Here is a 27947-nt window from a genome sequence, read left to right on the forward strand (position 1 = left end):
TCCTAACCTACCACACAAACCCATCTGACATGTTTCCAAGGAGCACCTCACAGCAGAAGTTGTCTAATGCTTCAAGTCACGCTCCCCAGGGATGCCCAGCCCACTGCCACAGGGAATACTCTGTCCCACCAGAACTCCCCAGTGCACACAATGATCCCAGGTCCTGGTCTGAACTCAGCCTTCTCTAAGGTGACCAGCGCAGACCCAATGGCAAGATGCTAATGTGCATTCATGGCCTTTGCCAGCTCCCAAGACTTGTTGCATGCCATCTCCAGAGGCCTTCATGCCTAATCTCTCTCTGCTGTGAGAAACTGTTTCCCCCCAGGGCCCACAAGCTCCCCATTTCTCACCGAAAACAAGGGAGAAATCACTGACACCATGGCACAGACTAAGACAAAAATCGTGCCCAGTGCAGGACTGGACAGGAAACATGCAGTGTAATCATAACGCTGTGTGATTTTCTCATCCAATTTTATTGAAGAAATAAAATCCCAGATAGAAAAGACAAGCATGAGTATGGGCTGGAAGAGGGAACTATTTATGGAACATTAAAGACAAATAAGAGCAATTAAACAAATGAAACAAAAAGGAAATGATCTCGTGAAACTTGTGGTTACTTTCTGGTTTCAGGGGATAAAAACAGGAACCAACGTCCTCATGTGCATTTATGGGCTTCATGTTGAGCACACTCTCAGAAACTGAAAGTTTCTCAACCTAACTTTACAACTAATTATTGAGATAAAAATCCAAGTTTAGAAACTGAAATGGAAAACAATCATTGATATTTTCTTTATTGTCAATAATAATCACGAGAAGGACAATATCTGCTCTGTGTTACTTTGAATTCTTTCCGAGAAAGACTCTGCTTGCTTATGGCAAGTGGGTGGGGCCGAAAGACACTCAGTGACTCCCGCACATCTTCTTCCTCCAGAAAAGCCCTTTCCTGCTCATGAAGAGCTTTGCTCAATACTTTTATTTGTTTTCATATAAAGTCTGTTTGTGTGTTCTGTATACATAAATGGTGTTTTTCCTGGGAGAAAACACTATTTTAATCATCATGAATGAGGTATTTTAAAAACAATGTGAATATTTGCCTTTCCATTTAAAAACAAGGTTTGTCTCGGGATGGTGAACACGTAATATACAGATGATGTATTATACAATTGTACCCCTGAGAACTACATAATTTTTTAACCAATGTCACCCTAATAAAATCAATAAAAAACAATGTTTGAAACATAAGATTAATTTAATGATCCAAAGTATCAATATAAAGTTAAAGGGGAAAAATATGAAGGGTTGTTGACATAAAAATGTTATATGAAGATTATGTGGAAGGATACTAGTAGTTCAATGAAACCATTTTTATTTGATATTTAGTAGTTGAATGATTGTGGAAGTTTTCTCCCATGGCATCATTAGCATAAGAGATAACTGATTTTGAGTTCAGAAACTAATGATGTCAAACTGTTTGCTTATACAAATATAAGGGAAGTAACCACCCATCATCCATGAAGAAAACTGTTCAGTCACAGGGATTGGTTAACAGTGCAAATTTTTTTTTAAAAAATGTCTTTCACGGCCTGTCTTATTTCACTTAGCATAATACACTCCCGATCCATCCATGCTGTCACAAAGGGTAGGAGCTCCTTTTTTCTTTCTGCTACATAGTATTCCACTGTGTAATGTACCATAGTTTTTTAACCACTCACTTACAGGAGGGCACTTAGGTTGCTTCCAGCACTTGGCTATTGTAAATTGTGCTGCTATGAACATTGGGGTGCATAGGTTCTTTTGAAATGGTGTTTCAGGATTCTTAGGGCATAATCCCAGCAGAAGCCAAAGGGGGTAGGTTCAAGGGTGGGAGGTGGGGATGGATGGGGGGACTGGTGTGGTGAAAAAGGAGACAACCATATTTCAACAACAGTACGTAAGTAACTAAGTAAATGAATTCTTCAGGCATATCACTATCCAGGGAGCATGTTTCAAGAGCAATGGTTTCCTGGGAAGGAAATTAAGACTAGAATGTCACTGCCCTATACACAATATATAACTTATATATCAAATACATCAAATAAGATTAGGGTGTCATGGATGAAAAACTATCATGATTGTAGTGGGCTTTTAGAAAGATAAGGGAGAGGATGGCTTCCATACTTAGAATTAATTTCTAAACAAATGCAATCCCAGCATAATATGTGGGCAATGTTAAGCCTTTCTGACCTAGAGCCCTGAAGAATCCCTGATCAAAACAGAAACAAAAGTAGCTAGAGGAGCCCTGTGGTGTGATCACAAAGTGTTCTGCTGAAGCTAAGCAGAGAGCTAGCTTGCTTTGCACTGAATAGGCGACTGAGCTGAATTACGTCGTCAATTCTTCAACTATCCTGCTTCCTTTATGGTCTTCCTGAGAGACTAGGACTGGGAGACTGAGGACTACATTTCCCACAATCCCTTCAAAAGCAACCTGGGCTAAATTCCACCAAAATAGGTTCTATTCACAGATTTAGTTTTAGAGGGGGCTTTGCACTTACCTTGAAAATTGCTAGCCTTTGTGTTGTAGTATTGTGACCTTTAGGATGGGTGGCTTCCTCTGGTTTTTGTAACATCATGATGAGGATTTTGTTAGATAAAATTTCCTGTAATAAATCATTTCCTACTTTAAGTACCCAGAGGGCTTTCTGTTTGATATCTGATTTGAAAGCCTCTGTCTCCTTAAATTCATTTAATCCTGGGTAGAATGACACTGGGGGGAGTGGGACAATAAAACCTTACAGTTGTATTTCTCTTCCAAAGTAGTGAAACATGAGGAATGAAACATGTACAAGATATTTTCTGAGCAAGTAAACAGAAAGCAGGGAGAAAGTAAAAGAAATTACATTCATTCAGAAATAATCACAGACTTAGGAAACAAATAGGAAAGACATGCACAAACCCAGAGACAAAGGAAACAAAAATTATTTAAAACTTTTTAAAACAATCAGGATATTAAAAGAATTAATACAATTTAATGACATATAAAAGAAAACAATGAAAATAAAATGTAAGATAAGATAAAAAAGAAGAAGCGTGCACCCAAAAACAGCCAGAGAAGCAAACATACAGAGCGACACGCATCCCAAAGAAACAGATGCAGGCACAGAAGACCAATATCACATGGTCAACTTGAGTACCATCTTAACAGACATCCTTACACTTTTACAAAAATCAAGGTGAATTAGGATTTTAAACTGTTTTTTTTTATTTTATTGTTCAATTACAGTTCACATTCAATATTATTTTATATTAGTTTCAGGTGCACAGCGTAGTGGTTAGACAATTATACACCTTACAAAGTGTACCCCACTATTTCCAGTACCCACCTAGCACCATACAGTTATTACAATATTATTGACTATATTCCTTATGTTGTACTTTATAACCCTGTGACTGTTTTGTAACTATCAATTTGTACTTTTTAAGCCCTTTATCTTTTTCACCTAGTCCCCCTATCCCCATCCCTCAGGCAATGATAAGTCTGTTTTCTATACCTATGAGACTGTTTCTGTTTGTTTTCTTGTTCCTTTTGTTTTTTAAATTCCACATACAAGTGAAATCAAATGGTATTTCTCTTTCCTGAGGGACTTATTTCATTTAGCATAATACCCACAAGTCTATCCATGCTGCCACAAATGGTAACGTTTCATTTCTTTCTATGACCGAGTAATATTCCAATCTATATATGTCCCATGTCTTCTTTATCTACTCACCTCTTGATGGGCACTTGGGTTGCATCCATATCTTGGCTATTGTAAATATCTCTGCAATGTTCACATATTCCATCATATTAGTGTTTTGGGTTTCTTTGAATAAATCCCCACAAGAGGAATCACTAGGTCATGATGTAGTTCCATCATTAAATTTTTGAGGGCTTTCCATACTGTTTTTTATAGTGGCTGCACCAGTAGTGCAGGAAAGTTCCCTTTTCTCCACATCCTCACCAACACTTATAGTGTGTGGATTTATTCACGATAGCCATTTTTACAAGTGTGAGGTGTTATCTGACTGTGCTTTTAATTTGCACTTCCCTGATGATTAGTGATGTCATCTTTTCATAGACCTATTGGCCATCTAAATGTCCTTTTGGGAGACATATCTATTTGGGTTCTCTGCCCACTTTTTTAAAAATTATTGTTCAAGTACAGTTTTCTGCCTTTTTTCCCCACCACACTTTTAAATCAGATTATGTCTTTTTGGTGTTAAGTGTTATGAGTTCCTTAGATATTTTGGATATTGACCCCTTATTGGCTGTATCAGTGGTGCATAGCTTCTTCCATTATGTAGACTCTCTTTTCATTTTTTAATTTTTGTTAAATTTATTTGGGTTACATTGGTTAATAAAATTATATAGCCTTCAGATGTACTATTCTATAATACAATATATCATCTGTACATTGTATTATTGTTCACCACATCAAGCTTGTCTTTTACTTTTGTTGGTGTTTTTTTTTCACTGTGCAAAAATATCTTTTTATTTTGATATAGTCCCATTTGTTTATTTTTCCTTTTGTTTGCTTTGCTGGAAAAGATATATCAGAAAGTAAAAAAACATTGCTAAGAAAGATGTCTCACCTTTTATTGCCTATGTTTTCTTCTAGGAGTTTTATGGCTTCAAGTCTTACACTTTAAGTTCATTTTGTCAACAGTTCTTTCTCACAAATTACTATTTCAATTTACCATTCAACACAGAAATCCCTGCTCTGATAGGTAGCATCAGAGACTTTAACATTTCTACTCACAGGAGTTCCTTCCATCTCAAACCAACCTATTCTATGTCTCCAATCCAGGTTATCTCTCCATTCCTTTCCTGCCCTTCACCTCTCCTTCCTTTTCCCTCCCTCCTACCCATTCTTTGTCTGACTCCTTCTCCTCCTCCTTCTTCCTTCCTTCACCCACCATCCTATCTCTCCAATAGAGATATGCACTTGGTGCATTATGACCAAATATGACAAAGAAACTGAACTTTGTTAACAGAGGCAAACAGCAAGAAAGTCCAAGTAAACAGGTGTACTTGGTAGGTAAAGACGAGGAAGAATTATACGCAGGAACTTAACATGAAAAGAAAACCTGATGTTGGAAAAGACAGATAAAAAGTTAGTTTCCCTTGATAATAAAGAAGCACTATTGACGAGGGGCCATAAGCTTTGGGTAGAAAAGAAAATCCACAGAATTCCTTCTGCATGCATCTATCTCACCATGTTTCACCCTAGCATGGGAGAGGAACATGGCACTTATATCATGAAACAGTGCAGGAGTTAGGGGGTGGAGGAAATGAGTGAAAAGGAAAAGGGACTCATGGGCATGGACAACAGTGTGCTGATTGCAGGGGGAAGAGGGCTGCTATACGGGGGTTAAATAATAATTGAAAAAATGCCATGAAAATCTTTAAAAAAGAAAAAGAAAACAGTGCCAACAAGACAAGCTTTTAGAATGTTCAAATGATTTTGCTGTGGGAACACTTTGCATGGAGACAGGAAAGGCTCACCTGTCGTCATGGGTTAAATAATTTTTTAGACACATGAGGACCATTATCTTTTTTCCTCCTTTGTAAAAGTGACTACCTGTGTTGCTTTAGTAGAATGAGACATCATAACTCATTCCCCTAGGATTTCACCTGGAAGTAAGACACTTGAGGTCTGAGTTGACTAAAAGCAACTGAGTTTACAGTAATATTGTAATAACTATGTATGGTACCAGGTGTGCGCTAGACTTATTGGGGGAAATCACTCCTTAAGTTACATGGATATCTAGTCACTGTACTGTATACTTAGGTTCTAAGGGCAAACAAGGGTCTCAAGAGCAGTAGCAGAGGTGGAGTGTAGCATGAATTGGGGAAGTGGAGACACATTTACAAATGGCTGAGAGTTACAGTGACTTCATGTGAAATTTGGGGCAATTCACTTAACTTTTCCAACCACAATAATAGATTATTCTCATTTTAAATAACATATTCTTATTTCTATAATGGCACTGCTGAGCTACACATTCTGGTTGTTTGCAATAAAACCACATGTACTTTATTTTATCTGTCTAAAAGCAACATAACAACAACCTTTTGAAGACCTGGCAATTCTCTTTTGTGTGAAGGAAACGTGGTCACACCATCTATAGCATACATTCACAAAGAGGTGATGATATTGTGGGAACAGAGAATCTAAGCATCCAGCATGTCCCCTCCTTATGATGTCAAAGGGAGCCATGGTATAACACAAAGGAGGGAAGAGTGACCTTAACTAGAGAGCAAGTCCCCTCACATACACAGTCTTCAGGAATTATGGTCAACACATGGTCAGAATGTTCCCCAGAAAAATGGACTGTCAGTATCCCCAGGTTGTTTCTATGATGATCTCATCTCTACAAAGTCCTTCTGCACTTATCCCTCTCACAAAGTAAATATTTCAACAAATACCTGGAGAAGAGTCACTGTATTTGTCATTGCCTACCATGAAAAACTGGTAGTTTAGTCATTGAGCCACTTGAGAGGGAACCTTGATCAGAAGAGAACCATCCCAGGTGAACATGAAGAAAGAGAAACTTTTCTAGCAAAGGAGAGTCTAGATTATCACCCTCTGTTTATTATGGAGTTCATGAGGATTCCACAAACCTCTGCTTGAAAAATGTTCTTCTTGGAAGACTCAGCAGTCTTAGGCCAAACAGAATAGGAGGAGGCTGTCTCACTAAGACCACATTTGAGTATGAGGGTCTTAGCTATTTTGCACATGGACTATGGGAGTAAATAAAGCTGCCAGCTTATGACCATATGAGCCAGGGGTGAAGGGCAAAGAATAGTTACTTGGGCTTCTCAGATGGTCCATTTGTACCTCATTTTCTTTATTCTTATGCACAGCATTGCACAGAAAATACCTGCTTCTGATCAAGACTAAGACAAGGCATACTGAGTCAGAGACAGTCATCTGGAAATTCCTTCATATATTTCCAGATTCTACTGGGTTCACTTTATCCTTATACCTGGGCATTATGTCAGCTCAGGCAGGGCCCCAGATACTTCCTCATCCTCCACAGCTAAACCAGAAATGAGCTTCTTAACACAATTCTGACCTGTGCTGCCAGGTATTTCTTTCATATATAAAATTTTTATTTCTTTTTTTTTTAGATTTTATTTATTTATTTTTAGAGAGGGAAGGGAGGGAGAGAGAGAGAGAGGGAGAAACATCAAGGTGCGGTTGCTGGGAGCTGTGGCCTGCAACCCAGGCATCTGCCCTTACTGGGAATCGAACCTGCGACACTTTGGTTCGCAGCCCGCGCTCAATCCACTGAGCTACACCAGCCAGGGCTAAAATTTTGATTTCTAAGACTACTTAACCCTCAATCAATTCCTTAAAGATCATAAAAGACCAGACATTGTTTTCATGTTCTCCAAGTTATAATGTGTACTACTATCTCCTCCCTCCATATACTTGTTCTCTCATTCTGGGTTCCCTGTGTCCTAAGGCACACTATGGCACTTACATTTCCTTATATGTTGGTCTATCTCAAGGAAAAAGTGAGAGACCATGACAAAAAGGAAAAATAAAAACAGCATGGAAAAGAGGGCAGAGGGCCAAGGCCCACCATTTGGGGATAAACTGACCCCTGGTTCAATCTCTGCCATCAAGACATAAGACAGGTTGTGGAATTCTCTGCCCCAGCTCTTTTATCACCTAGATGAACAGAATGATGAAGTCAGTTTCAGGCACAATACAAGTGATGATGGTCTGGGCAGGGATTGGCCAAACATTATTGAATGCATGTTATACAGAAACAAGTAAACTCAGGGAGCTTCCCTTCTACCAGAGCTCCATGGAACCCAAAATACTAACCCAGCAGGCCAGACCAGTAAGAGGGCAGATTACCACACATATGTTTAGAATGTGCATCTCACTGCATCAGAATAATATTCATTCACCTGATGAAAGAACTATTTCCCTAGTGTTCTCAGCTCGAGAGCCAGTCTTATTAAACAAGATATCTAAGTTGAAGGACCAGAAAAGGACAGATTGTCCTGAAGAAAGATATCAGATCCTTTCCTAGAAGATCTGTAAAACCTTGTCTTTGTGTGGTTATTTGTGTCAGGAATGTGTATCATAGATCATGGAATGTCTTCCCAGTCACAGATTTTCATGGCAAGGGAACAACTTCTCTAAGGTGGGGGTTATGCTTTCTTCTGAGCCAAACAGAAGGTTTGACAGTGACATTTCTTTGGATATTGGAACTATATCCAAAGTTGGATATATTCACTATTGTCTGAATAATACCTTACTCTTAACCTACTACACAAACTCGTCTAACATGTTTCAAAAAATCTAGGTCAATAGATTCTCTCCCATTCAAAAGAGCACCTGACAGCAGAGGTCTAATGCTCCAAGTCACTTTCACTAGTGATTCCCCAGCCCACTGCCACAGGAAAAACTCTATCCCTCCACCAATTCCTGGTCTGAGTTCAACTTTCTCTTAGGTAACCAAAGCAGACCCAAACACAGGATACTAATGTGTATCCGTAGTCTTCGTCAGTTCCCAGTACTTATTGCATATGATCTCCAGAGTACAGTTTACTCTTCTGTCCTCCATGGAGAGGCTGTCTCATTCCATTTTTGTGTTCCCGGCATGGGGGAGAGGTGACAGCAGAAATGTGAAAATGTCTTTCCTGTCCTCTTCAGCATGTCTTTTCCTATTTCTGGGTTCTAATCAAGTGTAACCCCTCACCTGCAAACTTTCACTCCTTTTAACCTATTTTTGTCAACAGATCATTATTCAAATTAATATTACTTACAGGGGACAAACACTAGAAATGTCTATACTATCAACTTTCTCGGAAGTATAAACCACACATTTTTCATGTAGAAAAATCTTACACTTTCTTAAGTAGGAATTAAGTTCCCAAAATAAGGCTACAAAATTTATGTTCTTCAGTATGTATTATACATCTAGTATACCAACACATTGAAATTGTCTTTTTTGAAAAAAATTTATTTCAAAGAAATTACAGCTTTATAGCAAGTCACACAGATAACATGTTTCGGTTGTTTACAATTTTTTAAAATTACACATAAAACTGGTATGAGCAACCACATACAGATTTCTGTGTAGACGTAAGTTTTTGTTTCTCAACCATAAATGTCCAGGAGTAGTTGGGTATTAGGGTAAATGTACATTTAATTTTCCTGAATCACAAAACAAGCCTCAAGGACTTCCAGCCAAGATGGAGGCATAGGTAGACACACTGTGCCTCCTCGCACAACCAAAATAAGGACAACAACAATTTAAAAACAAAAAACAACCAGTACTGACAGAAAATGGAACTGTATGGAAGTCTGACAACTAAGGAGTTAAAGTAGACACATTCTTCCAGACAAGTAGGAGGGGCAGAGTCAAGGAGCCAGGATGGAGAGGGCTCACCCCCAGGGCAGCTGGTGGACCCTGGGCACACAGGTGGCAGTGGGTGGTGTCAGCAAGGCAGTGGATTGTGGAGGGGTGCGTGCCCACAAGACAGCCAGTCAGTCCCACATTTGTGTATAGATAAACCAGGTGAAACTGGGGATGGAGACAGATCTCGAAACCCAGGGTCCCAGCACTGGGAAATAAAGCCTCAAAACACCAATTGAAAACACCTGTGTGGGTTGAGGTGCTGGGAGAAATTCCCAGCCTCACAGGAGAGTTCGTTGGACAGATGCACAGGGTCCGAGGACTCACACAAACCCACCCACATGGTAATCAGCACCAGAATGGCAAAATTTGCTTGGGAGAAGTGGGGGGAATGACGGAAATCTGCCAGAGAGTAAGGCAAGTGCCATTGTTCCCTCGCAAACCCCTGCTCCACATATAACATCACAATCCAGCAACTGGGTGGCCCCACCCTGGTGAAAACCTATGACTCCACCCCTCACCAGGTGTGTCAAGACAAAAAAAATGGCCCAAATGAAAGAACAGATCAAAGTTCCAGAAAAAATACAACTAAGTGACGAAGAGATCACCAGCCTATCAGATGCACAGTTCAAAACACTGGTGATCAGGATGCTCACAGAATTGGTTGAATTTGGTCACAAATTAGATGAAAAAATGAAGATTACAATAAGGGAAATAATGAAAAATGTACAGGAAACCAATAGTGATGGGAAGGAAACTGGGACTCAAATCAACAGAGTGGAAGGAAGGAGGAAATAAACATCCAATCAGAAAAGAACAAAGAAGCATGAATTCTAAAAAAAGGAGAGGCTTAGGAACTTCCAGGAGATCTTTAAACATTCCAACATCCGAATTATAGGGGTACCAGAAGAAGAAGAGGAACAAGTAGAAAAGTTATTTTAAAAAATAATGAAGGAGAACTTCCCCATTCTGGCAAATGAAATAGACTTCCAGAAAGTCCAGGAAGCTCAGAGAGTCCCAAAGAAGTTGGACCCAAGGAGGAACATACCAAGGCACACCATAATTACATTAGCCAAGGTAAAAATGAAGGAGAGAATCCTAGAAGCAGCATGAGAAAAGGAGACAATTACCTGCAAAAGAGTTCCCATCAGAGTATCAGCTGATTTCTCAAAAGAGAACTTACAGGCAAGAAGGGGCTAGAAAGAAGTATTCCAAGTCATGAGAGGTAAGGACCTACACCCAAGATTGTACTACCCAGCAAACCTTTCAGAATGGAAGGGCAGATAAAGTGCTTCTCAGGTAAGGTCAAGTTAAAGGAGTTCATCATCACCAAGCCCTTATTTTATGAAATGTTAAAGGGACGAATCTAAGAAAAAAAGATAAAAAACATGTATAGTAAAATGGCAGCAAACTCACAATTATTAACAACCACACCTAAAACAAAATGAAAAACAAACTAAGCAAACAACTAGAACAGGAACAGAACCATAGAAATGGAGATCATATGAAGGGTTAGCAACAAGGGAGTGGGGGAGTAGAGTGGGGGAAAGGGTACACATAATAAGTAGCATAGATAGTAGGTAGAATATGGACAGGGGGAAGGCAAGAATAGTATAGGAAATGTAGAAGCTAAAGAACTTATAAGTATGACACATGGGCATGAACTAAAGGGGGGGAATGTGGGTGGGAGAGGGTGTGCAGGGTGGAGGGGAGTGAAGGGGGGAAATGGGACAACTCTAATAGCATAATCAATAAAATATATTCTAGAAGAAGAAAATAGTTATAAAAAATAGAAAAGAAAAGTGAAACAATAAAAAGTCAAAAAGAAGAAGGGAAAGAAATACAAATACTCAAAAGTAAAATACTATTTTTCTGCTCCATAGAGATCAACGCTGGCAATGACCGCCTTCTACATTTTTCAATGCATGTATGTACTTACATGTGCATAAGTGTATAAATAGTTTTAAAACATTTTAAGCTGTTTTTTACTGTAGCAATTTAAAATCCTTAAAAAAAGAAACATAATTGGTAGGAACAAAATCAATGGGGAGGTGTTAAGAATAAGATAGGAAATGGAGAAACCAAAGAACTTACATGCACAACCAACCCATTGCCATGAACTATGGAGGCTATTGCTGGAGGGAAGAAAGGCACTGGGTGGAGGGTGGCAAAGGGAGAAAAATGGGACAACTGCAGCAGCATAATCAAAAACTTATACTTTGAAAAATGCAAAATTGATTTTTCAAAATGCAAAAGTAGCAATGTAAAAAAAACATGAAAAATCAAGTAAACGTCATCAGCAAAAGATAACAAAAATTCTTCATTCCCAAACTCAAAGTCCTGGAATTTTGCCATCTAGTTGATAAAGATTTTAATTGAAGAATTCAATAAATTAAATGAAAAATGAAATAGAGAGTATCTGCAACAGTGCTCTGCAAATGAGCCAAAAAAGGTGACCTACAGGCCAGGAATTCTGAAAACCAAGTGAAAGGAGAACAAACATTAAAGAATTTATAAAATGATAAAAGTTTATATGATGTATGAGATTCCATCTAAAGAACAAATATTGGTGTAATTATAAATCCAAAAGGAGAAGAAAGGGAGAAGGAGGCAGAAATTTTACTTAAAAAATAATGCTGAAAATTTCTCAAACCTGGGAAGATATTTGGACATCCAAGTTCACAAAGCTAATTGATCATCCTATTACCCCATGGGCAAAAAAAGAACTTATTTAAAACTTAGGATAATAAGACTGTCAAAACCGAAAATAAAGAGAACACTAGAAGCAGTAAGGAAGAAAATGGATTGTAACATGTAAGAAACCCTCTAAAGGGTAGGAGAGAGTGGAATCACATGACAAAAGGTGTGAAGAAAAAAAAAGTTTCTAGCCAAGATTGCAGAAAAAGTGTCCTTCACACATGAAGGAAAATAAAGTGTTTCCCAGTCAGACAAGCTGAGGAAGTTCATGACCACTAAATCTGCCTTGAAAGAAATTCAAGTTGAAATGAAAAAAAATGCTGATCAGCAACATGAAAATATATGACAATATATAACACACTGACGAAGGTTAATATACAGTTTAATTCAGAATATTCTAATTCTGTATTAGAATGGTTTTTTAACCACTTAACTATAGTATACAGGTTAAAGAAAATTATTATTAAAAATAGTTTCACTACTAATTTTTAACAAATATACAAAATAGAAAGAGGTATATTGTGACATAAAGTTATAAAATAAATATGAAACAGTGCAGCTCATAAAGGGAAAAATGGAGGCAGCTATTCTTGAAAAACAATAAAGATAATAATAATAAAGAGCTCAGTTCATCAAAAAGATATAATGATCATAAACATATACACACCTCACATTAGAGCAACTGAGTATATTAAGCAAATACTAACCGATATGAAGGGCAAATAGACAGTAATACAATAATAGTAGAAGAATTTAATTCTCCTTCTGCAATGGAAAGATTATCTAAACTGAATATCAACAAGGAAATGTTGAACTTAAACCATACATTAGACCAGAGATTTTCAACCAGTGTGTCACAAGAGGCACATGAGTATGTGGCAAGAATTTTTAAAATATGGAACACCTGACTATTTAGCTGGGAGCATTGACCTCTTTTCCTTTAGGCTGTCAAATTCAAAAATCACACCAGCCTACACAATAAGCTGTAAATAAATCAAAATTATGCCTTTTTAATTTGTTTTTTCTTTATTGAGTTGTTTCATTGTCATAGTTTACATGGTAAATTTATGAATTCCAGAGAAAAAATAATCCTCCAAACCTTGAACTTTAAATAAGTACCATGAACCACATGAAAAACTGATAAGGAAGATCAAAACCTGGGAAACAAGAGATAAACAAGATGACCACATAAAAATTTTAAAAGGTTTTTAAAACAGATTCATCATATTTACACTTTGCTTTAAATTACACATAAATAAATATACAGAGAGACATAAAGACTTATTCTCTCATATAACTGAATCATGTTGCCAGAGAAAGTTCATGTTAGTTGCTTACCACAGAGAGAAAAAAATTCTACCATCGAGACATGACATAGAACTTTGTGTATTTGTGTTCAAGTTTATTCACAATACTGATAAAACTTCATTATGTTTTTGCCTTTTTTATACTTATTTTTGTCAGACTGTCAAAAATATATTTTTAGTGTGCAGCAGGATTTTAGAAATCAGTTTACATATTCCATGAGATAAAAAAGGTTGAAAATTGTGGCATTAGACCAAACACACCTGATAGACAGTGTAGAACATGCTACCAATAGCAGCAGAATGTTCATTCTTCTAAACTGTACACAGAACATTCTCCAGGAAAAAATTGTATGATAGGACAGAAAAAATTCTTGGCAAATTTTAAAAAATTGAAATCATACCATGAATCTTTTTCAATCATAGTGGTATAGAACTAGAAGTCAACAACAAGAGTAAAGGTGGAAAGTCTACAAATATGTAGAAATGAAACAACACACTCCTAAACAACAAATAGGTCAAAAAATAAATCAAGAGAAAAATTTTAAAGTGTCTAGAAATGAATGTAAATAAAAATACCATATACTAAAACCTATAGAATGCTGTAAAAGCAGCTCTGATAGGAAACTTTATAGCAATAAATGTATACATTAATAAAACAGAAAAATATCAAATAAACAACCCAACTTTAAATCTGAATAACTAGGAAAAATACACCCAAAATTACCAGAAGTAAGAAAATTTAAAAAATCAGAGCCGAAATAAATAACATAGAGACCAGGAAAACAATAGAAAAGTCAAAAGACTAGACTTTTCAAAAAGAAGAAACAAAATTAACAAAACTTTAGCTAGATTAACCAAGAAAAAAATAGAAGACTTAACATCATAAATGAAATAACAAACCTTATAACTGACACTACAGAAATATGTAGGATCATAAGGGAGCACTATGAAAAATTATAAGCCAACAAACTGGAAAACATACCAGAAATGGGTAATTATCTAGAAACATACATGTGGGAGGAATTCCATCCAGCAGAATCCTCCTGTCCATAGCAGATGAGGAATAAGTCATCCTGGACACAGTCTTGTTGTTCTGGCAAGAAAAGGGGTGGCAATTCCCTCTAGTGGAGAACGCCCCTAGCTCTTCTTCCAAATGGCTTTTATTGGGAATGGTAATGTAGGTGTATACAGCATACGTGCATAGTTCATCAATCAATGTCAAAAAGGCTATAGTCATACAAAAACAGGTATTATCTATAGATAACAATTGAAGGAACACAGAGGTCTGTCATAGGTCAGGGTCTGTTAGTCATGCTTATGCCAGAGGGTCTTTAAAACCAGTTTCACGAGATAAGGAGTTTACTCATCTGAACTCAAACATCTGGTTTATATCACCAGGGCTATACAAAACAAAGCAGAGCAAGCTTCAAAGCATACAATGTATTTATCAGGCCTGATTCCCACGGGAACCCTCAGGGTTAGAGCCAGGTGGTGTCTGCCACCTGCATTACCTGGTTTTTCAGGGAGACTTACTAGCCCCTTTCAGAGCCTGGTCTTGCAGGGCTGCAATCTCTACAACCATACAGAGTGATCCCCAACATTTCCCCCTTCTTTTGATTGTTATGGTGACATATGCAAAGGCACTGGTGCTGCTGTAATCAACAGGGTTATGCTAGGCAGAGCAGGCTTCAACAGACAAAATGTACACTCTTTTTCAGGCCATATTTGCCACTGGGAGCCCTTGATTTCAGTACAAGGCCACAGCTGCCTCTGTCTGGCATTGTTTGCAGGCTGAGTCAGGTAGGGGTAGCAAAGCAGCCAAGAGATTAGGAGACTATTTACAGAAAGAATGAAGGCTCAGACTATGACAAAGCCAAGGAGTGAGGGTCTTTCTGCCCATTCTCTGTAGACCCTAAGTCCTTTCCTGATGGTTCCTTCATGACTGTGCCTGTCTTAGGTTGTCCCTCACTTGAGGAATCTTACCTGTCATTGGCTAACCAGTTATCCTCCCAGGCCAAGCAGGGGAAGTGAAGGAGACAGGGACTGCACTCCTGTCAGGAGGAAATGTTCTGTCTCCTTAGTGGCTCATGGCCCCAAGGCCTTTTCACTAAGCCCTAGCCATGGGACTCCTTTGTCAGTTAATGAGGCTACAGTCCCTGAAACCGGGCAGAACAACTCCCAAAACACACAACATGCAAATATTGAATAAGGACGACATAGAAAATCTGAAGAGATTGAATCTGTAATCAAAAAAACTCATGCCCATGAACAATAGTATGGTATTATGTTTGCTGGGGTGAGGTGGGTATAAGGGGACTAAATGGTAAAGGTAAAAATACAATACAAATAAAATCCAAAAGATAAATAAATAAAATAAAAACACAAATCTAAATGAAAAAAAAATAAGTAAAATGAACAAATACGGAACAGGAAAAAAAAAACCCCTCTCCCAACAAAGGACCATATAGTTTCACTGGCAAAATCTACTAAACATTTAAAGAGAAATAAATGCCAATCTTTCTCCAACTCTTCCAAATACTTGATGAGGAGGGAACACTACCAAACTCATTTTATGAGCCCAGTATGGCCCTAATACCAAAGCCAGATAAACACACTGCATGAAAAATAAAAACAACTATTGACCAATATCCATGGTGAATATAGATGCAAAACTTCTCAACAAAACATTAATAAAATGAATTTTAAGATACCTTTCAAATGGTTATGCACTCTAACCTGGATGCAAGGATGGTTCAACATATGCATATACAAATATGATACATCACATTAATAAAACAAAAGATAAAATTCATATGATCATCTCAACATGCAGAAACACCATTTGACAAAACACAACAAATTTCATGATTAAAACCCTCAACAAAATAGGTATAGAACAGCACACTTCAATACAATAAAATTCATATACAAGAAACCCACAGCTAACATTATACTCAATGGTGAAAAGTAGAAAGCTTTTCCTCTATGATGAAAAACAAGACAAGTATGCTCAATCTCACCACTTCTATTCAACACAGTACTGAAAATCCTAACTAGAGCATTTAAGCAGGACATGAAATAAAAGGCATCTAAATCAGAAAGAAAGAAAATTGTAATTACTTGCAAATGATATAACCTTATATAAGAAAAACCTAAAGAACCAACCAAAAAAAATATTGGAACTAATCAAAGAGTGCAGGATATAAAAATCAACATATGGATATTAATTGCATTTCTACATAGCAACATCTAAAAAAGAAATAATGCTATCACATTCAAAATAGCATAAAAAGCAATCAAATAAGAATGAATTTACCAAAGAATTAAGTATCTATACAATAAAAACTATAAGAATTTTGTAAAAAGAATTTCTAAAACACAAGTGGGAAAATATCTGATGTTCATGTATTAAAAGAATTAATATTATTATAACATCCATACTACCCAAAGCTATCTTTAGAATCAACACAATCCCTATCCAAACCCCAATGGCATTTTTCCCATAAATGGAAAAAATCCTAAAATTCATATAGAACCATAAAAGATAATACAGAATAGACAGAATATTTTTAATGCAGAATAAACAAACCAATTAAGAAAAAGAAGAACAAAGCCAGACGCATTATACTTCTTGATTCCAAACTGTTGTATATTAAAATGGTATAGTAATTAAAACAGTATGGTAATGGCTAAAAATAGGCACAGAGACCAATGGAACAGAACAAGGAGCCCAGAAATAAATCCTGACATACACACTCAACTAGTATTTGACAAGGAAGCCAAGAACAGTTAAGGGGGAAAGGACAGTCTCTTCCACAAACATTAGCAATATAGAATAACCACAGGCAGAAAAATGAATTTGGACCCTTATTTTAAATAAACTCAAAAGGAATTTAAAACTTGAACATAAGACCTCACACCATAAAACCCCTAGAAGAAAGTGTAGGGCAACCTCGTTAACATTGGTCTTGGCAATAAATAATTTTTGGAGATAACACCAAGAACACAAGCAACAAAAGCAAAATTCAACAAGTAGGGTGACATTATGCTAAGTGGGCATTGTGTTAAGTGAGATACATCAGACAGAGAAAGACAAATACTGTACAGTATCACTTATATGTAAAATACAAAACAAATTAAAAACAGAAAGTAGAATGGTAGTTACCAGGAGCCAGGTGAGTGAATTGGGGAGATGTTTAAAGGTACAACCTTGCAACCAGTAGAAAAATAAATTCTGGAGATCTAATGCACAGCACAGTGATTATACACTTCAATAATGTATTATAAACCCAAAGTTGCTAAGAAACTAGATCTTAATTTTTCTACCACAAAAAAAGAAACAGTAAATAATGATACAGGTGTAAGCTAATGCTATGGTGGTAATCATTTTTGCAATACATAAATGTATAAAATCAACACATTGTACACCTTAAATTTACACAATGTTAAATGTCAATTATATCTTAAGAAAATATTGTTTTTAAAATAACAGTACTTATGCTGTTGAAAACAAGACTGAGATAAGAAATGTGTGTAAACTTTATTCCATTTTTAAGCATTGTCCTGAAAGCCTCCTTATTTATTTATTCAAAGAGGCCTGAAAAGAATGTGAAAGTGGACTGACTGGTTTATATGAAAATGAACAAAAGGGGAAGCATAGGAACAGAGATGTTGAAAGGAGGACCCAAGAGTAGAAGGGCATGCACTTTCTAACTACTGAGACTGGATTGTCAGGTGCAAATTGCCACAGTGTAAAATGGGGATTAACTTCATAATCTATTTGTAATCTATAGTACCACCTTGTCCAAGGAAACTAGAATTATTCCTAGGGAAAGTGTCTGTTCTGATTATGGTAGTCATGGGGCAATAAATTCTCTATGATGTGAGAGGAGAGGAAAGACAGACTGTACACTTATTGCCATCAAAAGCTCTGTATTTTTATGAGGCTTTTACTTAGAAACCAGAAATAAAATGAGAGGAACTCCCGTGGTGTGCAGCCAATAATCATGACACCTTGATCTCTGTTTCACATTTTTTCACTGACCTGAAAACTACTTAAATTAAATTTATAGGGGTGACACTGGTTCACAAAATCACACAGATCTGAAGCACAGAAATCAATGAGACATCATCTGCAACTGCATCATGCACCCATTGCCCTAAGAAAATCTCGTTCCATCCCCATTCCCAACCCCTTTGCCCACCTCCACCTATATCCAAAGAAACCTGAAATACCTGAGAAATTTTTATCTCTCAAATCCTAATTTTCTCTTAACTTTATTTTTGGTTCTTACTGTTAGATGCTTCTGTCTTTGCACCCGCAATATGTGACATTGAAGATCTAGATCAAATTAAACAAAAATCACTTTTGCTTGGTCCATGGGGTGGTACAACTGCCCCAGAAACAGTGCACCTGACTGATCTCACCAGCTGCACTGAGCCAGCCATTGAGCCAGACCTGTGGGGTGCAGAAAAGAAAGCCACACATATTTTTTAAGTATAGATTTACTGTATCAGCTTTGGGGGGGGGGGGGGCGGGCAGAGTATCACCTGACATGAAAAAGCCTTGTATCTCATATAAGGAGATATGTAAGATTCAGCATCTAATTGGTGTTTGAAATCCAGAAAGTTTCCTTTTACATAGTCTCTGATGGCAAGGAAGATGTTAACCAGGGTTTCTATTGGCTGCTGGAAGATGGCGATGTCAGGCGATGGGACTATATAACCCCCTTCCTGCTGTAGGAGGCCCCATTAAGGATCAAGAGGGTTCCTTGTATGGTTTGAGAAAGGTGAGACTGTTACCTGTTGACATGAGGGTCAAAAATACCATGAATGGACACTGCTTTCTCCAAGGACTTGCTTTTTTCCTCTTCAGTGTCCTAGCGAGTGCTCAAGGTAAGCACAGCCTCATTTCTTAAAATCAGCAGTGATACTGGATTAGCTCTAACAGTCTGGGGAGATGATCCCTGGGATTTTAAAGACAATGCCTCCCTACAGACCATTTGGTTTTCACCAAATATAATCTTTAGTGACAGTCAATGTTGATATTTTTCCTGTGGGGACTCTACTTTTCAAGTTTAAATGGGTGATGTTGCAGAGATGTAAACCTTGTTCTCAGATTGACCCAAATCTGAGTTTCATGCCTCTCCAACACCTAAAGCTCAAATCACCTTCTGCAGTGGATTATGGCTGAGGGTCTACCCTAGGCTGGGTCTCTGATCTGTCCTTCCTCTATTCTACATTATGTCTGTCTCAACTGGTATTTTGGTATTTCTTCTCTTTCAGCCAATAGATTGTGTGTATGTGTATATATTTGTACATGTGTTTGTTGGAAAGACAGAGAAAGAGAAATGGGTGGGGGGAAGTTTGAGGAGTATGTGAAGGTTAAATATGAAAGCAAGAATGTGTCTGCCCGGGGAAATCAACATTTTAGATAGGAATCCACAGAACTCACACTCTCTATGCCAGATTGTTGGAGTTGGTGGTGGAAGTGGTAGTGGTGGCGATGATACATGTGCATGTGTATATGATTAGGGCAGAGATGGAAACCTTCCTGCCTGTCAAGAAAGCCCTCCCAACATAAACTATAATTATACTGCCAGATAACCTTGCACCTGCAGCCTAAGCCTGACTGAGTTTTTTTATCTTCCCCACAAACCCACAGCTCTGATGTTTTTCTGCTCTACTGTAGTTTTCCCATAGCATTGGGTTCTTGGCAGAATTTTGCCTTCCTGTCTGTGTTTTCCTTTCCTAACTCTTGGATCGATGGTCCTCAAACCCCATTGTGCAACAGAGAAAAGTGATGCCAAATGTAGGTGATCGTGGGTGAATTAATATTAGCATTGAAGGCAGAAGAGGAATGGAGCTTCAGAGACTTCAGGATGTTCCTCTCTTGGTCAACTTTGCCCTGCCCCACTGGGGTACATGAGGTTGTTCTGTGACATCCAAAAAGATTTGCCAATTAAGAAGAATCTTATCCTTGTCAACACCCTATGTTAAATTTTCTCTCTTATAGTTCCCACAAATCCTATATGAAAGCTGACCCCCATTGGGATTCTGATTCAAAATATCATGTGCAAGCTCCTAAAATGTGAATAATCTAGGCACATGCCTGGAGACCTGGCACTTGTAGGTGTGGGCCTTGGTCTCTGACTGCTTTTGCAATGCACCTCACCTCTCTACCCCTCCCTTAGCCCATGTTTCCTCTTTATTTCAAGCCCCTCCAGTCAGAAGTCTTTGTCTCTCTTCTTTGGGAAATTCTACTCCCAACAAGAGTAAGAACTGTTTCTCACTCCTTTGTTATATTTCTTGATATTTCTAGTTTCTTGGGTTTGGGCCATATGTTAATAATGGTTGATTTTGATTTTTATTGTATTAATGGCTTGTCCCATTAGAGTCTCTTTAACTCAATAGTGTATGGTGCTTTGAAGTCTAATTTTTTGTGATATTGATATAGCTACTCCACTTGACTATGGTTAGTGTTTGCATAGTGTATAAATACTTTTTTTTATTTTACTTTTATCAGGGTATTTTTGCCCTTGTATATAAGGTATCTTGCATATAATATTTACTTGAATTTTTCTGTTTTGTCTACATTGACTTTAACCTGAAGTGTGTAATCAATCCATTTACATTATATGCAATTACTGATAGTGTTAGGTTAGGGTTTACCATATGCTTTTAATTCATCCACTTGCTTTATATTCCTTTTTCTCTCTTATTTTTGCCTCTCTTTATATTAGACACATTTGTTATTATTCCAGATTTTTCTCTTTTTCTGATTTTCAGCAGATTTACTAGGCATGGGGCTTTTCATGTATTTCTTACAGTTCTTTGAGCTTCTTGATTATGTGTGTTATACTTTCCATCCATTCTTTAAATTCTCAGCCATTATCTCTTCAGATATTCCTCCTGCATCACTCTTTGTCTCTGTCTCTGTGGGTGTCTCTCCATTCCTCATCCTCATCCTCCTGCTCTTCTCTTCTCTAAGTCACTAATTCTGTCTTAAGTTCTATCTAAACTTCTTTTAACCTATTCATTTCCTAATTCTAGACATTTTATTTCCAGTTGGCATTGTTATATTGATTTTTTTATATATTTACAACTCTTTGTTTTATTTTTCACCTTTTTGCCTGTTTTTCACTGTTTCCTCTTTTTTCAAAAGAAATGTACATTTTTTGATACACATATCATAGTTAAAATCCTTATCTGCTAACATCACCATCTTTATCATATATGTGTTTCTGTTTCCTCTTTTTTTCCACTTTGTTAATTTGTCAAATGATCCCATGTCTTTACATGTCATATAAGTTTTTGTTGAATGCTACAAATTGTATATGAAAAAGATAAAATACTTCAGCAATAATTATCTAACACCCGAAAGAATTCATCTTCTGTTCTACTAGACAGGTGGGGGAGGGGTGTTGATCACCCAAATGTCTAAATACAACCTAGAACTGAGCTGGAACAAGTCTGGATTGCAGTTTTTGTAACATTCAGTCTACCTCTGATTTTTCTGTTTCTATGACATGGGCCTGCAGGGATTTCAGTTGAAAGCCTGCATGTTTTGGTAGTTTTGCACCCAAGAGAATGAAGGAATATCCACTCTGCTTTCCAAAATTTTTGATGTAGCTTGTTGACTTCCTGCCTTTCACAAGTCCTATACTGGGCAAATATTTGAGGAGGAAACCTGTTGTGTGAGAGAGGCCTGCAAGCCTCCAATTTTGCCACTCCAGTGACAGGTAACCCCCAAAGTTATGCTGGCTTCTTTGTCCCAACAGGAGTCCTCCACCCTGCCTAAGGCAGATTCTGTGCTATTAACCCATGCACTGAATTGAAAAATTCCCATAGAGAAAAAAAAAAGCTGTAGACTTTAGCTAATACTGATATAATCTCCACTCTTTGGAATTTTAACATGTATAGTCCATGCGGTATCCACCAATATCTAATATCTTTACTTTTTTTTACATTTTTCAGCATTTTTAGTTGTACCGAGTAGGACCATTCTTAATGGAAACAAAAGTTCTAGGTTTTTGTGTCTACTCATCACTTACTTAAAGGAAACTGATAGACATTATTTTACTTATCTTTAGATCCCTTTTTCATGCGTAAAAATTAGAGAAAAATAATAGTGCATCCGTCAAAATTGTCTGTTCAAGTACTTTCAGAGCAGGAATATGACCTTTTTCTGCTGTGTGGCCAAGTTAGAAGTACATAGTATTTTCCCCCAGAGAACAAATAACTCCATATTTTCAACAATAGCAACTCTTGACATGAAGATTAGTTTGGAGGGAAAGCAACATTCTATGATTCCCAGTGGAATGTCTGGCCAATGTCAATCAATACCATCTGACATCATCTCTAATGTAAGGGTGTTCAATCTACCCAAATAGAAGTACATTTTTTTTGAAGCTAAGTATTCAGATCTGGAGTCTTACACCTAGAGTGTAAGTGAAGTGTTCTGGAAGAAACCATGGCCTGTCTCACAATCCATTTTTCAGCTCTTGGATACTGTATACCAAGAAGAACAATTCTGATTGGGATGGAATTGATGGCTGCTACCTGACACTTCTGAGGAGCTCATCCCAGTTTCTCACTCTATTCTCTTTCATCTAATTCTAGTTCTCAGGTCATTGGCACCAAAGTGTGAAATAAGCCAGCAGTAAAAGACCAATACCATATGATCTTACCTATAAGTGGAACTTAATCAACAAAACAAACAAATGAGCAAAATAGAACCAGAGGCTTGGAAATAAAGAACAAACTGACAGTGACAAGGGGGAGGGATGAGAGGAATAAGGCGGAAGGGGAGAGAAGGGGGAGGGGCAAAAAGGAACAGGAATAGAGGACTTATGGGCACAGACAATGAGGGAGGATTGACTGTGGGAGTAGGGGAGGAGAGGGATGGAGGGAGGGGTGAGCAATGGGCAAAAGGCAGGACAACTGTAACTGAACAACAATTTTAAAAAAATTGCCCTGGCTAGCATAGCTCAGTGGATTGAGCATGGGCTGCAAACCAAAGTATTGCAGGTTCAATTCCCAGTCAGGGCACATGCCTGGTTTGCAGGCCACAGGCCCCAGCAACCACACATTGATGTTTCTCACTCTCTCTCTCTCTCTCTCTCTCTCTCTCTCTCTCTCTCTCTCCCCCCTCCCTTCACTCTCTAAAAATAAATAAATTTTAAAAATCTTAAAAAAATTTTTTTAATGAAATCCATCCAGCTCATAGCCCACTACAGTGACTCTGAACCCATATGTTTGCTCAAGGTAGATATTTTAACATTTTCTGTATTTCTTTTACAGGTACTATGCAGAACTCTACAAATCAGAAGGTTAACTAGGATAGAACACGTGTAACAGTTTTCTATCTGAGATGACTCACTACATTCTTTTCTACTTAATTTTTCTTGTTGTTGTTGTTGTTGTTTTTCTATTTTTTAACCCTAATACTCTCTGATCACTGCTGTAGGAAACCAGACCTGGGTGTGATCATAGTGCAGCCCAGCTGCTCAGGTGAATTTGTCCCACAGGACCAGAAAACCGTTCTCTCCTTCCCTGTGTAAACTTTCCACTGGCCTCTCTCTCCTCAGACAATGGACAGCTGCGCCTGGTGAACGGGGACAGTGGCTGTGCCGGCAGAGTGGAAATCCTTCACCAGGGTTCCTGGGGCACCATCTGTGATGACAGGTGGGACCTGAACGATGCCCAGGTGGTGTGCAGAGAGCTGGGCTGCGGGGAAGCCCTCGATGCCAAACTTGATGCTTACTTCGGGGCAGGATCAGGCCAGATCTGGCTGGATAACGTGAACTGCACAGGAAGGGAACCCCACCTATGGAAGTGCCCTTCCCAGGGCTGGGGAAAGCACAACTGTGTGCACGATGAGGACGCAGGGGTCATCTGTTCAGGTCTGTGCTGTGCAATGTCAATTGTCTGGGGAGGAGATGGGGGCATTCAAAGATGGGAATCTGAGCCCTGGGGTGGGGGTGGGGTTGTTGTTGAAAAGACCAGAGGAAAAGGAAGCTTCTTTCCACATCTCTGTGCTGACAGCTAAGCTGTGGAAAAGACTTCAAGGCCACTTACTTTAGGGCAGGATTAGGACAGATCTGGCTGGAGAGTGTGAAGTGCACAGAAAAGGAGTCCCAGGTGTGGAAGTGCCCTTCTGGGAGCTGGGGGCCACTTTATTTCAATCATGGGAGAATGAAGGAGATTTTGCTCAGGTGTGATCAGTGCATTGTCCACCGGGTAAGTGAAGGGCAAGTCCCTAGGAAGCTGGTGTCTGATCACTGCGTCAGTAGAAGATGGATAGGCTAGAGAATGAGAGATCTATGCATAATTCCCAAGTGCACAAAACACTTGTGAATAATAGGATTCCTCTACTTTCTTCTTATTGTCTCAATTGCTATTCTTTCCTTCTTCAGTAACAAAATAGTTCATTCTAGTATTATCTCAGTTAAAATCAATCTGCATGATTTTTTAAAATTTTACTTTTGTAAGAATGATTTTGTAGGTGATTTTGCAAACCACTGCACACATTCCCTTCATATAGTGAGCCAGCCTATCAGAGGGAAGGTCAAAAATAAAGATACACTTTCCTTGGTTGAATTGTTTCTGTATATATAATGTGAAACACTGGTTTGCACTAAATTAGTAGGAGTAGAGCCACTATGGATATCATTAAACAAATCAGAGAGGGATTTATGGATTTGTGCCAAATTGTAATTCTCTTTTAAAAATTCAAGCCTAAGTGTTTGTAGTCTTTGGCCAGTAGAACCAGAAATCTGTATGAAATACTTTGTGTCATAGGTTCTCCATTGATAGTTTCATGAAAATACTCTTTTTTCCCCCAAAATATCTGTATAAGGCCCTGGCTGGTGTAGCTAAGTGGATTGAGCATGGGCTGTGAACCAAAGTGTCACAGGTTCGATTCCCAGTCAGGGTACATGCCTGGGTTGCAGGCCACGGCCCCCAGCAACCGCACATCAATGATTCTGTCTCCCTTTCTCTCTCTCTCTCTCCGTCCCTTCCCTCTCTAAAAATAAATAAATAAGAAAGTCATTTTAAAAAATATCTGTATAAACTCAAACTTTGGAGGGACATTTGCACTCCAAGTCAATGGTGAAGGTAATAAAGTATTCATTTGTGTCTTTTATGTAAGAATTTTATAGTTTATACCTGACAGCTCAGTGCATTTGAAGTTTTTTAATAAGAACGGGACCAAGGGGACAAACAATTTTTGAAGAAGGAGGAAGAGGTTTACAGTAGCTGTGGGTGGCGAGAATGACAATGGGATCTTCCAAAGGACACATATGGGCTTCTCTGAGCAGCACAAAGAGCCCAGGGGTGGTGTAGAGAAGGCTGTGGGTAACTTCATGTGAATTCTGTGTGGCTGGTTGTAGGGATTGAGAAGAATGAGTTGTAAGGTGGACTCAAGAGTGACATAGGGAAAAGGTCAGAGTGATAGAAACAGGACCCCAGAGGTGAAATTTTAAGTAACTTGCCTAAGGAGACAGGATATCTATATAGCAGGACACCAGACAGGGATATATCTGACCCTAATTTTCATTCAGCTTTGGGTGAGGTCGATAAATACAAATATCCCTCTGATGAGGCAGTTTCATTTTCTTTGTGCTATCCAGGTCTCTCATACACTTAGCAGAGGTCTCATTCCTGTGTGTTCATGTTTATCTTCCACTAGGAATAAAGCCCTAAAAAGATAAGAACATTCTTTTATTGTGATTTCCATTCTTTTATTGTGATTTACCTATCAAAGTTCCTGCAAACTCTACAAAGATGTTTGTATTTTAAACAAAACAACATAAAATGGACTCTTTTCAATATTGTTTTCAAATACCTTTTTCTGATCTGAATATCAGGCCTGTGCAGGGAGTTTAGAGATGCCTCATTTGAAGCCTCCCTTCTCTCTCCCTTTTCATCATTTGCCAACCAGAGACTCCATTTTTGCCTGTTTCTGGGCCTCCAGTGTCCCACTCTCCTTTCTCTTTGCTGCATCCTGATGGAAAATTCACACCAACCACCTCTGGCTTTATAGGAGAATGCACAGCCCAGGGGCAAGGGGCAAGTTTGGTCTTAAGAAGACACTTGGATCTTTGTGGGTCTCTGAGTGGCCAAATACCACAACCAATGGAGGCATTTCCCACATCTCAGACAACAAGTTTCGCTGTTTCAATCAGAATAGTAGGATCCTGGACTGATGGGTGAAGAGCTGAAAGGGTACAGGCTTAGGTGAGGCTGACCATTGAAGGACTTCAGAGTTGGTGTGGATGCAGGCAGGACAGAGAAGACAGGGTCAGCAAGAGGTGAAGTAATAAAAATGGTACCTAGATGAAAGGTGATGATACCCAACTTGGTCATCCTTGCTCTCTTGCTTCTCTAGATAAATATCAAGGCAAAATAAAGCTGTAACAATGAGAGGGAATATTTCCTCTTGCCAAAGGAACCCTAAGCACAAGCTGAGATATAGAAAATTGGGGATCTCCCAGACTCAGGCACAGGTGCAAAAAGAGTCGTTTCCTAAAAACCTGGCCCCTGAGATCCCTCTTGTAACTCGGGTTGATGTATCTCTAGCAAACAAGCTAAATTTGGAAAATGGATAGAAGAGTAGAGGTGAATCACCCAGGAGAGTGGGCCGTGATATGAATGCTTAGCAGTGGGTCTGAAGAGAGATGAGATGTTGTACTAACCTGGGATGTGCCTGGCATTGAGAGCATAAAATAGGCACAGAAGAGGCTAAGTCTGCAGCCAACAGTATTCCCTAATTCTGCAACCTTGAACAAGTCCCTCTTATGGTAAAACCTCCTCAGATTCTGTCTTCTCTGGCTTAAAATGAGAACATAGTGCTTGAGGATCCCCAGTATTATTTGCAGCTTTTAAATTTTGTTGATCTTTAATCTTATCCCTGAAAGAGTCCATATTTTGCTTGGTGTGGCCTGTGTGTCATCCTTCCTTTTTAATTCAAGTAAAGATATGTCCATATCTCTTCATATTTATGACTCAACATGTGAGCATAGTTCACTAGAGTGCAAGACACAGATTTCAGATTTTAGTTTTTGTTACTTTCAACTTTTGTTATGTTGGTACTTTGGGGTTTCTGTAGTATTAGGTTAAACATATTAATTCTAAATTCAGTATTTCTTGATAAAAACTACTTGTCTCCTGTCATTTCTTCTGCTTAGGCATATTTTTGGAAGTGTGTTCAGATATTTTTAAGGTCAGGTCAGGAAAACTAATTTTCAATAAAAGGGTAAAGAGCTGGACAGGAGCTCTCAGTGCAAGCCTAACGCCTACCCTGAAAATTTCACTCACTCTTTCTTCTTAAGTAAAGCCAGTCAGGTCAGTGAGAATCTCTGTGTCAGTCAGATCCTTCCTTCACCCTCATTTGTACACAAACTTCACTTACCTTCCTATAAACATATAAATAGCACAAAAGTAGTGGGGATTATTTGTGTAATGGCCCAGTATTATTTTACTTCAGATGATAACATCTATGGAAGTACTGAATTATTAAAACTTCACTTCTCACTAGCA

General features: G+C 38.3%; 1 protein-coding gene across 1 annotated transcript in view; it reads left to right on the plus strand.

The window, feature by feature from the left end:
- The window catches only part of LOC114513902 (antigen WC1.1-like), a 109911-nt gene that overhangs the window by 48915 nt on the left and 33049 nt on the right, over nt 1–27947 (plus strand). Inside the window, exons 14-15 of the mRNA XM_036016952.1 lie at nt 23706–23734; nt 23993–24307. Coding sequence (XP_035872845.1) covers nt 23706–23734; nt 23993–24307 — 344 coding nt within the window. The remainder of the gene's footprint in view (nt 1–23705; nt 23735–23992; nt 24308–27947) is intronic.

The sequence above is a fragment of the Phyllostomus discolor genome, chromosome 2 (assembly GCF_004126475.2).
Source record: "Phyllostomus discolor isolate MPI-MPIP mPhyDis1 chromosome 2, mPhyDis1.pri.v3, whole genome shotgun sequence".
Classification (NCBI taxonomy): Eukaryota; Metazoa; Chordata; class Mammalia; order Chiroptera; family Phyllostomidae; genus Phyllostomus; species Phyllostomus discolor.